The sequence below is a fragment of the Symsagittifera roscoffensis genome, chromosome 1, assembly GCF_963678635.1.
Source record: "Symsagittifera roscoffensis chromosome 1, txSymRosc1.1, whole genome shotgun sequence".
Taxonomy (NCBI): Eukaryota; Metazoa; Xenacoelomorpha; order Acoela; family Convolutidae; genus Symsagittifera; species Symsagittifera roscoffensis.
Genome location: NC_087062.1, coordinates 66,119,198 through 66,133,657, shown reverse-complemented (window position 1 = coordinate 66,133,657; position 14,460 = coordinate 66,119,198). Strand labels below are relative to the sequence as shown.

The 14,460-nt window shown below is 33.9% G+C and overlaps 2 protein-coding genes across 2 annotated transcripts in view; one reads left to right on the top strand and one right to left on the bottom strand.

Moving 5' to 3' along the window:
- Window positions 1-14,460, top strand: part of LOC134848029 (uncharacterized) — a 498,722-nt gene that overhangs the window by 293,550 nt on the left and 190,712 nt on the right. The window lies entirely within an intron of this gene.
- LOC134839282 (uncharacterized) overlaps window positions 9,058-14,460 on the bottom strand; it is a 37,759-nt gene continuing 32,356 nt past the window's right edge. The window contains exons 4-5 of the mRNA XM_063854783.1: window positions 12,112-12,242; window positions 9,058-9,411 (exon numbers count right to left, since the gene is read on the bottom strand). Coding sequence (XP_063710853.1) covers window positions 9,058-9,411; window positions 12,112-12,242 — 485 coding nt within the window. The remainder of the gene's footprint in view (window positions 9,412-12,111; window positions 12,243-14,460) is intronic.

The window sequence follows — 14,460 nt, the reverse complement described above, 5'->3', positions numbered from 1 at the left end:
ACCCAACTAAAAATATTATACATTTGTACGGTAGTCGCCTTTAGAAAAAAAAGTATCACTCAACAAAAATTGAATGTCCTGGTTAACTATCAGAGGATGAAATTTGAGAGATGGTCTTAGATCCTCGGTCCTGTATAGAGAATCGTTTACAACATTTACTCTGACACAAAAAGGTCTTGTTAGCCAAGTCTAGGTCTTGCTGTTTTAAATTAACAATTTTAGGCGTAGTATCAGATTGACACCTGTCAGCCGTGATTACCTACAAAAAAGTTCAAAATTGCGTCAGTTTTGAGATTAACGGCTATGAAATTTTTTTCACATTGAAAGAGACACAAAATTGATGAAAACAGAATTAGATACCGAACTTTTATTATATTTAACTGCAAAAGTATGCACCCCTTTACCCTCTGAAAACCATCAAGGGGATAAACGTAGTGTTTTCCAGTACCGAGTAGAACTGGCAAATTTGAGATTGAAATCGAATTTGTGCTTTTAGATAATTGATTTCGAATAGAGAAACGATTTTTAAATAAAAAAAGTATATCTATTTTTTTCTGCTTGATAAAATCTTCAAATTCGTTTGAATTGATTTTGCATGGTAATGAATTCCATCTATATCTGAAAAAATTTGAATTAAACAACCTAAATTTTTTATAATGAAACTTGAGCAAGCAAAATATTTTTACTCGAAAAAATAGCAACAGCATGCTACAGAAAGCAAGCGTCACTAGCGGGGAGATTTTCAACGCAAGTTAAAGAATTGAAAAAAGTTGTCTTCAGGTTAAGCAAATGTAAGGGTTCCCGCGGTAACAAAAAGTAAGAAAAATTCCTCCAGAAGTTATTTTCATTATCCACGTTTTAGGCGCAATTTAATAGGTAAATGAAAAACTCAATTGTGCAGCGAAATTTCATTTTAGTTATAATCATGATTTGTGTCAATCACCAACTCGAAACATCAATCAAAAAGCATACCTTTTAATTTTTGTTTTCATTTTAATTCGATTTAAATAAACGAGAAAATTTGAATTAAGTCTGCAAATAATCTGTTTAAAAATGCCCAAAAAATTTAATCATAACTCTTTGCGTTTACTTTTTGAACTTTTACATCAATTTAATTTTTGTTCAAAGTTAACCGTACTGACATGAAAAGGTTGCAATTGATTCTAATCACACAATGTAGCTACAACTTTTAAAAAATCCATTTCAATCGATTTAAAATGGATTCAGATCAATTATTTTAGGTTTTTGTTATATCTTTTGCGTAAAAATGATTGCAGTCCATTTCATAACAATACTGGTAAATTTAAAAGAAAAATATTGCAATCTACTTTTAACAAATAATCAAAAACTAGGTATGAGTTTGTCGTTTTTAGTAACTTTAACATAAAAAATATTTAATTGTTAAATCTCAAACAACCCTTAAATTGCGTTTTCAATGCGGAATCAATTTTCATTTTTTTTGCATCGATAGGAAGGATATTCTATGGTAAGTCACTTAAAAGAGGTTTTGTAAGGTTGATCCAATAAGCAGAACTGGCGTTTATGTTAAAATGCTTTCATAATAACAAAGTCAAAATCTTTAAGGAAAAGCTTTCCATTAATTTTTCTATCACTGTATATAATCCACTTCTAATAAGAGGCCATAAACATGAAATTATCAAAATATTTTACTTCTGATAAAAACTTACATTGTATGCTAAAGTTTACTGCATTTCAAGTTGATAAATAACAAAGGCGTCAGCTTGTTGCTCACCATCATCATGAGCAATCTTTTTCTCTTATTTTGCTAAATTATAACAGAAGAACATAAAATCCATGAAAATTGAATAAATTTTGTAAATAATTACTCTAATTTCTGCAACATTCTGCAAAAATTGAACTACACCAATATGTAGTAATTTTCCAAAAATTGCCCAAAAACAGCATTTTTGACCAGCTCTTCACGTCAACGACCCCACCCCCCCCCCCCCGGCCCCAACTTACCCCCCCCCCACCAACGTACCCCCCCCCAACCTACCCCCCCTCAACGTACCCCCCAACCCACGACGTAACCACCTCACATTTACCCATCCCACCACGAAACCCGCAACCACGACGTGCCCCCTCTCTCTCTCTTGTTAGGGGACATCTAACTCTAGTAAGGGACATCAACTCTAGTAAGAGGTGAGGGGGGACATCAACTCTAGTAAGAGGTGGGGGTGGGGGGTTGGTTGGCGATCTATAGGTAACTTTTTATAATTTTTCAATAACACGATTGAAAATAGGAAAAAAAGAAATTAAGCGAAAAGAAATTAAAACAAAATAACTAACTTAAGTTTAACAAAATTATGAAAACATGAAAACAACACACAAAAATATTTGAATAAATAGATTATAATCCTTTATAATTGATTAAAATGGATTAGTTTTCTTTTGAAATTTTTTTTTGAAAATAATCGATTATAATCGATTATAATCGATTATATTGGGAATTTATTGCTTTAAAAATTATTATTATTATAATCCATTTTCAATCGATTATAATCGATTATTTTTGTTATTTTGTAGAGACTGACAATAAAAATCCAATATAATCGATTATTATCCATGAAACTTCAGTGCGGGTATGCTTACAATTTGCAAGATAATGTCTTGAAAGGTTGCTGACTTCATTTTGTAGATAACTTAGGGTTTGTTAGTTGTGATTGCACTCCTCCGTTGAGCCTAAAAAAAACAAAACGCGGAGTTAACAAACGGTTCATTACGAGGCCAAACTGTATTTGTTGTGAATTTTAAGCGGACGGATTCCGCAATAGGTCAAAAACAAGTTTGTCGAGGAATCCACAATATTGTTAGTTTTTTAATCTTCTCTGCTGCTTTGGATTCCATGAACGAATAGCTAAAAGAATGTGTTGGTCAAAGTTGCTCAGAAAACAAGTTAAGTTGCGTGATCAATAAAAAAATGGAGAATCGGGTACAATTTTTTCATCATTTTTCAATCTCTAGCTCAAACCTTCATTAATTTTACAAAAATCCTTGACCACCTCCTCAGGTACGATATTTCAATAACTACATAAATGTTCCAACATCTATTCAGTAGAACAGATGTTTTTCTTCTTTTCATAATATTTCTCATATTTTTGATATCCCTCATAATGACAATATGCGAAAGTATAAAAAAGTCTATCATATCTTTCGTATTAGCAACCATACTTTTAATCCTCTTCATCGAACAACCTTACAAAAAAAACACAAAATGTCTTCATAAATACATAAATCTCCAAAAAACTTTCAAAATTGCTAATCAACAACCGCCACACCAGTCCCCACCAATAACATCCCAAGAACCTACAACAACACCAACAAACAGTCAAACAATTAACCCCCAGTCATCAACACGCATCTCTTTTCAAGACAATCCATACATATTTGAAGAAAGACACGCACGATTGTCGGAAACACTAGAACCAGTAATTCGCCAAGCATCTCTGAGCGAACCACAATAGAAACCAGTATATAATATATATCCCCCGCTCCAACAAGACCTTAACAGAGCAAGACACCAAAGTCAAAAGCAAAACACGCTCGAAATAAACAGACAAATTATACAAGACGAAACAGAAATTTGCCAACTCCCCGAGTTCAATTCAACATACCTCATTCACCAATAGCAAATCCTAAAGACCTCTCCAGTAGCACAATTCAAAATACGCCCCAGACCCCATCACAGCAAATCACATCAAACATCCCATCAGATTATTTAGGGTCAACCCCTACATCTGAACAAATCCGAGAAAATCCTTTTAATCCCCCAGCCACTACAGAACATCCCCCATTTTGGATGACGCAAGCTTTTTCTCAAGGCGAACCAAATTTAGTGAACGATCCAAAAGACGTTTCATCTGACACAACTTTGTCACTACCAGAAACTTTTTCACCTTCAACCCCTTCCCTAACTCAAATCTCACAAACACCATTTCTTCCAAAACTTCCTACAAATCTCGACGCTAGATATAAAGAAAATTCAACCAACAACAGACATCTACGGTTACACAACTGGGCACTAAACAGATTACAATATCGACAAGATATCCACAAAGATATACAAGAGCGTAACATACAAGTACTTACACAAGACAATCTGACACTGAAATTTGAAATCACAGTAAAATTAAATGAAATAATTCACCATCCATGAAAAAATCTACAAATAGGATAGATACACAAAAAAGACAAATTGTATATATAATTTTTTTTAATCCATACTCAGGACTATCATACACATGTATCTTCCAAAGATACTAACTTTCCAGACCTTTCTCTTTCTTAATTTAAGTCACTCAGTGCTAATCCGAACCACAATCAAAAGAAACAACAAACATAATGGCCACACTTTACTCAAAAGCACGAGCTACGACACTAACAGGATATAAATTCACAGCAATATTTTCCCAAAAGAAAGTAGATTGCTCTCAAGTCTCATACGGAAATACAAATAGACTGGATCATGAATTTTTCTGCCAAAGTAACATCAAAAGACTATTACATCTCACCCCTGACGATTGTAAAAACTATTTTGGACGATTAAAAATCACATCAAACAAAGGCACAACCAGAAAATTGGTAAACTTTCAAGTTTTCCCAGACTCTGCACATCAAGCCGAACATGAGAGATACCAAGGTCACATAAAACTAGATGACAAATTTCCCTTCCACGGAGCACATGGAAGATTAACTTACGATTTTCATGATAAAAATTGAAAACCACTCATTGGAATAAACAACTCCTCAAAATGTAAAGCCGACACTAAAAGTAAAGGATACCAAAAAATATCGTTTTTTGATTGGAAAATACAACTTGAAAAAGTACAATTAACGCGAGATTTAAAAAATGACACTAAAATTTATCAAGGAAACAGACTCCCTTTCAAAAATGACCAAGGATACTGCGATCCTACTACACGACACAAGCAACAATTGTTTGGTTTCCCGAGGACACATATACATTATTTCAAGTAGCATTTCAAAGTAGTTGATAAAAAATCCTCAAAAACATTTTATAGAATCATTACCTTATGAAGATGTAAACCCTGATCACTTCAGACAGAGAAATTATAATTTTAGAAACATTCATAATATAGAAAAAATTGACACGTTTCCAAAGTTACCCAGAAACGGAACTTGCATGTAAATATAACAAACCACTTTATAAAACACAATATTCAGAAATTCTTGTCGAATACGAACAAGGTTTCGACATGAATACAGGAAAATTAATCATACATCCAAGGGCAACACATCACTCAACCAACATCACTCAAATTCAGATATCCCAGTAAACCTCCTTAAAAACACAGGAAACATTGGTGGAAAAATAAAACCACTGGACAAAGATAGTACACGTTTACGAGAACTATCAGTAATGAACAACACTCATTTTGGCGCAATTCACTATGACATACAACACCTAGACATGAAACTACACTATACAATAAGTAGAATTTTTCAAGAAATGTCTTTAACAGAACTTGGTACACTACATCAATTATGCGAACTTGAAAGAACACAATTTCTCCAATCACTTGCACTAGCAGTACTTAAAATCCCTTATGCAGGATATTTATTATCAGGTAAAAGATCAAATTTTATTGACTACGAAAGAAGCATACTATGGTATTACACTTGTACCAAAAAAAAAGTATCACCCTTATATATTTTTGAAGACAAAAGATGTTATAAAAGAATCCCAAAATTGTACAAAAATAAAGTAGATTTTGAACAACCGTACTCTAAGAACAACCGTTATCTAAGTTTAATTCAAATTGTTCTGGTGTTGAAACTACAAGTAGCTTCAACACTTACAAATAGGTGGGTTGTTAGTTTGATGGAGTATGATTGGTTAGTATTTAATATTTTATAGAGATAAAATATCATAATAATAGCCAATGATAAATACTAGTTTAGATCTGGTTCCAATACTTCTGATCAAGAAGGTCAAAATAAGCTAAACTTTGATGGTGAAATTGGAATTACAATTCTTTTACCTGGGCCCGGGCTTGTGTAATTGAGACTCCACTAAAAGTCTTACCGTACAAAACACTTCACAAATTTAGAGACATAACGTTTTTAAATTCATGTTGGTTTCACTTCACTTCGAATGTATTTGGAAAAAAAATTACGAAAAAAATTGCCCAGATATATGCGCGCCGGTGAATTTATCCGACTGTAAAAATACTTTCTGTGCGTTATTCGCGTGCAGAGCCCTTTTGCAACTCCTCGTGGCTAAATGAAAAAGCATGCAGATTTAGAGATGGTGGGGACATAATATAATTAGCGAGTCTTTCACAGGTTCTGAACTCTGTTCAACCTCTGATAGTTCTCGTTTAACTTTTTTAATTTTGTGACTTTCGATTTAAATATAATTTGATTTTTTAACGCCGGATTCTTCTTCAACAGGCTGACCGTATATATTTTTTTTATTTTGGCTTTCAATGCTTGTTCCGGTCGAGCGAGTTACTTCTCATTATCTTTAGTGTCATTTGTACAAAAATTTTGGACTATCCTCGACTATAATACAAATGGACTATCCTCGACAGGACTGTTAAGGCCTACTGATAGCTCCTCTGCGATTCGCAGGAACTACAATTATTATTATTTTTGCCTTTCGTTTGAAAAGTTCACCTAGTTGCGTAATAACTCGACGATTGGTTGTTGATTTTATGTTCTCTCTAATACTGCGATCATAAAACTTAATGAAAGACATAATGTAATTGTCGCTGATTTTTGGCGAAACTTTTTTAAGATAGTAAACCTATGCAGTTTCATTTTAGGTGGATTTCCCTCAAAATCAATTATTGAGTCCAACTTTTCCAACGCTTGGATACTGATTACTGAATAGGCAATTAGAGTATATATAATACCTCCACTTTGAAAACCAATAAAAAATAAGTGATGTCTGCATGAGTTTATCAAACTGAGTGCACCCTTGCCACCATAGTAAGTTGCGTTTTCATCTCAAAAAATCATCGAAAAGCTTTGACTTAAAAAAGGGGTAATTTCAATTTCTTTCCTTTATTGGTTATTCTGATTTCGGCTTGTTGGTTACCACTACTGTCTTCTTCTTTTTCTTCTTCTGTCATGTCGGTTAAGATTCCTTTATGGCTTATTTGGTTCAGCTGTCGTGCTGTGTCGTTTTGCTTTATGAGCTTTGAGCGGTTCCAACTCCAGATTAGCTTAGGGATGCATCCTCTGGAATGTTGGTTTCGTCATGGTTTGCTAAATCAGTGGATGGCTCGCTCTTCTCCCAGATGGGCTCAGGTAACGTCTTGTTCCATAGCAATATTTTGTTCTCAGGTCATTCCCATCTTTCTCGTTAAATGAGTTGAACGCATTAGAAGTGTTTCCTTGTTTTTCACTTCCTGACGGCATTTTGTTTTGTTTGGAAATGTTTTCAATCCAGTACAAAATGTTCCGTTTTTCGCCGGAACTGCCTCCTGCTGCCATGACAGTTTGACTCAATTCGATTAGTATAAACAACTGATCTATAGTTTTTTTTTTCACGTAATGACTGTTTTTTTTGTAAGCATTTGGTGGCTTCAAGGCCAAGGTCATTATTTGAACATATGATCAAAACAATGAAAAATTACCTTAAAAAGCGCACCCAAAAAAAAAACCTTTCGATGTTTAATTTTCACACATAAAGTATCTCCGTCCGAGAAATGATTTGTCACATTTTATACCGAATTGTTCCTATCAATCTGTCTACTACCTGCGGGGAGCTATAATTCCGTGTTTGGTTTCTGAGGTATGACTATCAGTGATGAATTTGCGCAAGTTTGGAAGAAATTGAGATATATGCTTCAAAAGTCTATATTCAAAATCGTTTTTGTATTCGGGACATTTTTATGTGAGGAATCAGGGGCGGATCTAGGAGTTTCTCGAGGGGGAGGGGCGGATTTTCAAAAAATTTTTCGAAAAATTGATCGACCTTTTTTTAGGTCGACCAAAGTGAATTTCCGAGCTCTCCCAAAGCACTAAAAAGACCCCATTTTGGTCAAATTTTCTGCGCCGCACGCAAAAATTTAATAAACAGGCCCAAAAATGTGCTATCCCACCTCAAAATTAGTATATATTAGCGCCGAATGCGCCTTTAGAAAAATTTTAGGGTCCGCCACCAAATATAGATGTCTCAAAATAGTAAAAAGAGGGGAACAAGTCGAATCCCTGAGGAGAGCGCCCGAACCCCCCCCCCCCCCCCCCCCCCTAAATCCGCAAACAAAATCCCAATCACCCTCGAACTCATGAGTAAAAAACTACAGGTTTCTTCGGTGATCGTATCATTTTCCAAGCGACCAATTTTTTGTATATATTATGTGGTTTTCAATTGTGGTACTTTTTATATCTAAGTGAGTTATGTGGTTTTTATTTTAATTGAGTTCCTAATTTATTGTGGTCGGAACAGTCTGTGCTTCTTGCGCACCAACTGGCTCCCTTTGTTTTTTAAACTAGATTGTTCTACATCTAACGTTTTCTTTATACTGACCAATCGTTATCTAACCTAATAAGATCCAGATTATATTCTTATATTTTGGGTACGACGGAATACATGCGGTAGATAAAGACAAAAATTCATAAATGAAAATTCTTCGACCTATCTTTTTTCATATTCTGAAGTATAGAAAAGAAGAGCATCAAGTGAGTTTATATCGAATGGCTTTGAGGCGTTATTGCTATTTTGGTGCGCTCAAAAACCAATCTGGTTGATTTAAAAAAAAAAGCTTGAAAAAGTTTTTGAATCTCTTTGAAACCCCTTTTTCGAAAGAAATTTATGCTTTCCTCTAATCTCATTTATTGCGAATCTCGCACCAGAAAAACTTTTTCTTAAGTTTGTTAAATAAATTTGTTGAGCAATCATAGGTAGTTCAATGAAGAACGCTCCATTTTTGCCCTCACATTTTAGAAAATATCAATAAAAATAAAAAGCTCGGAAATGATAGGATACTTCGACTATTACAACAACTATTTGTTTCTTGAAATTTTCAGATAATCAAAATTCAATGAAAAAAAATAAAAATAAATTTAATTGAACAAATTTTTAGTCACATTGCTGTTGACTTTGGTAAAAGTTAGCATTCGTCGTCGATTCAGTTGACCCGGCGTCAAACCACCAGCACGGTTCGCTGTACCATTCCGCCCATTCACACAGAGCCAGCTTTTCTCTTCGCAAATGACATTGTAAAGGAACCACTCGAATGTTAATCTACTTTGCAGATGTTCGGCTGGGAACTTGAAGAAGCCGTCTGCTTCGCCCAAAGGGGGCATCATGAACTTGCTGCGAGCCCTCTGGCCGTTGACACCCACTATCCGAAGCACGCCGCGGCCGAATCCAACTTGCTCGATGATATTCATGCAGAAAAATTGATTCCATCGAGCCTGACAAACAGTTTATTGTTTCATCAAGCGATTGAAATTTTTTGTGTTGTTCACATAACTAACATAATTGTTTTGCACTGCGAAAAAAATGAAATTATTGGATCAAACCCGGGTTACCCACCATAGAAGATAATGCTCAACCATACACATCAATGCATGATTTGTATGGAAAATGACTAATCATGCTTAGCACATACGTTCGTTTCGAAAACCCTCAAAATGGCTTTTTAACGGATTGAATAAAACGGTTTCTCATCATTATGCAAGTTGTTTATAAGATATGAAAAATTTTCACCATACAAATCATACTTTGCAACATATATTGTGCTACAAATGGAAGAGATTTTTCGAAAAAAAAAATTCTATGGAAAACCGTGAAATTAATAAGTTAATTGACAAAAGTTACTGAGAAAACGTATACTTAGTACACAATACACTTTGGTTAGATTTAAATTTTTTTTCACCATGCAAACCATACGTCGCACCATAAATGGTGCAATTTATGGAAACGATATTTCCATACAAAAACAACCAACTTTAATAGAGCATGCGAAATCACAACCATTACCGACAAAACTTTTTAAAATTTGGGGTTTAGTTGAATTTTCATACACTGAAAAGCAATCTGAGAACATACTTTTTGAACAAAACATGAGTGAAGATCAGAGAAAAACAAAACTGATTTTTTAAGAATTTTTTCATTCCAGAACAAAATTTTTTTGGGCAAATCTTGAAAAAAAAATCTGCCTTTAACAGATCGTTTCTGATTATCGCAACAAAATTTTCAAATTAGAATTATAATTCAAAAAAATCAACTAAGACATATAAAACAGTGTTTCCATAGAAAAAAAAGGTTTTAAAAAATAATTAAAAACAAAACAAAACTCAAAGTTTTTGTTGCCCTTTTGGTCTTATTTTCAGTATAACATTTTAGCGACTACACTGAGGTCTAATAAATTGTTAAAAACAATCGCTTTTGAGGTGCAAATTGGTAAAAGAAAGTGGAACTCTCGAGGTTTTTGTAACTTTCACCAATTTGAAAGAAAACTTTATCCTTTTATCAGATACATTGAAGAGGACAAGTTCAAATCACAAAATATAGTTTTGTCTGATTTTCAGATCAAATTTGTAAGTGCTTTTCACTTAAAAAAACCAAAGTGAATTTTTACAAAAAACAAAAATTCGAAAGACAAGCAAGCGAGTCAATCCTTTTAAAACTTCGCTTTTTTGTGAAACATAAAACTTTCAGCTAAAAAAATTCCGAAGTTTAGCTTGATACATCTGAAATGTATTATCTTTTTTTTTACTTTGTGTAAGGGTAGAGTAGTTGCAGCAATAAACATACTATTGTTTTTAGAACTTGCTGATATGTGAGTCGAACATTTTTTCATTACAAGAAAACGCCGTCTTAAAAAATAAATGTGCCATAATACACATTTTAGCTAACAATTTAAATAACAATTCACTAATTTAACGATTAATATTTGAACAAATACTGATTCACTGTACTTATTGAATAGAAATTGAAAAATAGTGGTAAACTGCTCAGTTTTGTATGTTCATATTTATCAAATGCTTAATTGATTTCGATACTTTAAAAAATCAAATCACATCCGTTTTTTTACACGCTTCCAGGCAACTTTCAATGTTTTATAAATTCAAAACTAGGAAAAAGAGAAAGAAAAACACACACAAACACACACACAGAGAGAGAGAGAGAGAAGAGAGACACTCCAATTACAGTATAGACTAAACCACAGCTTCAAATACAAAAGCGTCTAAGAGACACATACAATTCTTTTGGAAACAAATTGGATAGACTGCCTTAAAAGTATGTACATGAGAGAGATTAGGGTTTCGTAAAATATCGAATCAACCGGAAATCACGCCACGTTTGAGCATTGTAAAACTTGACATTAGTTTTGAGTTGTTCCTTTAAAATGAAAGTTCGCAGTCTATTTTAATAACACGCTGATTTTAATAGGAGGGTCCAGAAAACATGACGCCGGCCAATACCAAATTATTGAAACCATGCAAAAAAACGGATTGTCTCCAAAAATGTTAAACCTAACCTCGATCTAAAAAAAGCCTCTATCGTGATATGGGAGAGCTCAGAAAATCAATTTTTGGTTAAACTTAAAAAAAAACTTCATCTAATAATTTCGATTTTGTAGCGTAAAACAAGTATCATAAAATGTGTTCCAAAAAATTGTCCAAAAAGTGCCAGAAAAACGCTTTCTTGGCCTGTTTTTTTCGAAACTTCATTTTGTCGGACCAAACAAAATTTTGAAAAAAAAACAAGCCCAAAAAGCGTTTTTTAGGCACTAGGCACTTTTCGGAAAATTTTGACCAAAACAAAATGCGTTTGTTCGAAGCAAGCTCCCCTCTCAAAATTTGAATATATTGGCGCCGACGGCGCCTTTTGAACATTTCAGGGCTTGTCAGCCAAACCTCGATGTCTCAAAATAGGACGAAGGGGGGACCCTTTGGGTCGGCAGGGGGTCGAAACCCTGAGGTGGGGTTTTAAGCCCCCTCTAAATCCGCTACTGATTGGTAATTGAAATAGTAACTGATTGCTTTAGCTTTCAGCTTGAAAATGAAGATAATTAACTTCCTTTAGTTATGTTTACCGTGCCAAAAATATACGTTTGAATATGCGAGGGAAAATTTTAGCCCAAAATATCCGTGTTTGATAGTAACCTTGAGATAAACCAACTGTTTGTCTTCAACTACCCCCATGTTGTAGACCTTGTTGAAGTATTCTTCCGGAGATAGTCCAAACCGCTGTCCGTATTGAAGGTAAGTTGTCACTTGGTAACTACAGCACCCATCTGTCAACAAAAAACAAACAATTCAAGGAAATTAGGTATAAAATTATGTATTAATTTCCACAAGGTTCCTATTCTTAAACTAAATCTGTTGTGAGGACTATGCCATTGAGTGACCCCGAGCTCTAAAAGAAATTTATTGACTGAGATACCGATGTGTGAAAAAGTCAGTAAGTAATGTTACAAACACTTGGAAAACAGTGGCTTATCTAACTGATTTAGAGCAAGCTTATTTGTCATGGTAGCCGAAGGCAGCTATCTCTGACATTAACGGTTTGTCTAGCCGAATAACTAATCAATTATTGTTAGAAGAACTGTTTTTTATATAAATCGGAATTGATTAATTGTAAACTGTTTCTCATCTTGTGTTAACTGTTTCCCGAAAACTGACCAGCAAGCTTCCAGCAGACGCGCACCAACTTTTTCATGTACTTGGCAAAGAGGAATTTGACAGAGAGAATTTGAACTCCAAGCAGCACATTTCATTATGATATCATCGTCAACGAGTTAACTTGAACCGCCGAAACAGAGTTGTTATGACTTTTACCAAACTAGCACCAAGTCATTTCGACAAAATGTTCTTTTTTCAGTCGATTTTACCAAAAACAGTAAGCAGCCCTATTGGATATTCTATACAAAGGCTTAAAGTTCTTTATTTCTAGATAAGTTGGTTCTCAGATCTGAAATTCGGTATTACACATCTTACATAAAAATTTAAACACTTCGGATCTGAAATAAGCATGAAACTCAAAGTTTCAGATCTGAGATCTGATAAAAGACCTATCAAAGTTTTTAATTTTATGCTTTTTTTTGATATTTATTTCTTTCTTGGGTATACATATTATAGCAATCTCCGGATAGAGATTTTGCCAAGTACCTGCTACTAATTAGCAGAAGCTATGAAGTACAAAAACAACTGAAACAGCAAAAGTTGTGTCCGAAATATTCATATCTTCAGATCAAAAATAACCATGTAAAACAAAACTTCAGAACTTGAATAAGATCTGAAATCATCCATTTTCGAATTATCCAAGAGTTATTTTGACATTTAACAACCCATTTCAGATCTGGAATTCGAAAAAAGAACATCGAGTGTCTGCCTTGTGCGATCATCATTTACTTTGTCAGTAATCTCGATCATGCCAGAAAAAAGTATTTTAGCCACTTCTCCCTGACCAGGTAAAACGTCTAATTCAGAGTTGAAATAATCTTTTCCCAACTAACTTTCAGACTAAAACAGGTTTTTAAAATTTCAAATAACGTTTGGATAACTTAGGAATGAGTTTTTGCAGATCGTAATTCAGATCTGAAGTTTTATTTTCCAATAATTTTTGAGATATGATGATATGAATGAATTTGACACAACTTTTGCTATTTTAGGTAGTTCTGTACTTTATAGCTTCTGCTAGTTACTAGCAGTTACTTGACAAATTCTAATTAGTCTAAAACCATTGTATAATCAAAAACAGCAAAAAAGTGAATTTGTTGGCTCGAAAGGCTTAATTTATAATTTAAGAAACGATTTGTCAGATCTAATTTTTAGACCTTACTTTTTGTTTTCCATGATAAAATCAAAATTGAAACTTTCTATTTCAGACCTACTTTTCAGAGCTAAAATTTTTTGTTCTTTATCGAAGGCGTAATATACCGCATTGCAGATCTGAGATGCAGTTTGTGTTAGAAATAAAAAATTTCAGATCCCATTCAGGAAAATCCACTAGTTACGGACTGTAAAAGAAAGTAAAATGACATTGGGATCGAAACTCACGCTAGTGCAATATCCATTCTCTACTGCAATACAACTCTCAGTGGGATGAGAAATCTATCCAACCCAGTTTGGTGTATATCTTGCAATCCCTATAAACTTTTCACCCCATCAAATCATTTGAGTTTATTCTCTTCTCTTCTCGAATGATAATACCTGATATATTGAAATCACTTGAAAATTTCAAAGTTACTATCATCTCATCTCAAATACTAATATTGGCTAAGTTAGCCTTCACAGCGAAACCAGCTTTAGTAGTGTTTCATTGTTTTACTGTGCAAAAATGCCATCTATAAGACTGATTTTTATACTGATGACAGTTATGCGTCAGACGAAATAGTGAATGAAAATCATTGATACGCATTATCGGGTTGAGTCATTAGTTTCGATTTTTCGAATCTTCACTGGGAGCTTGTGCGTCAGAAAGTCAATATACTGACCATTATACAATTCCTC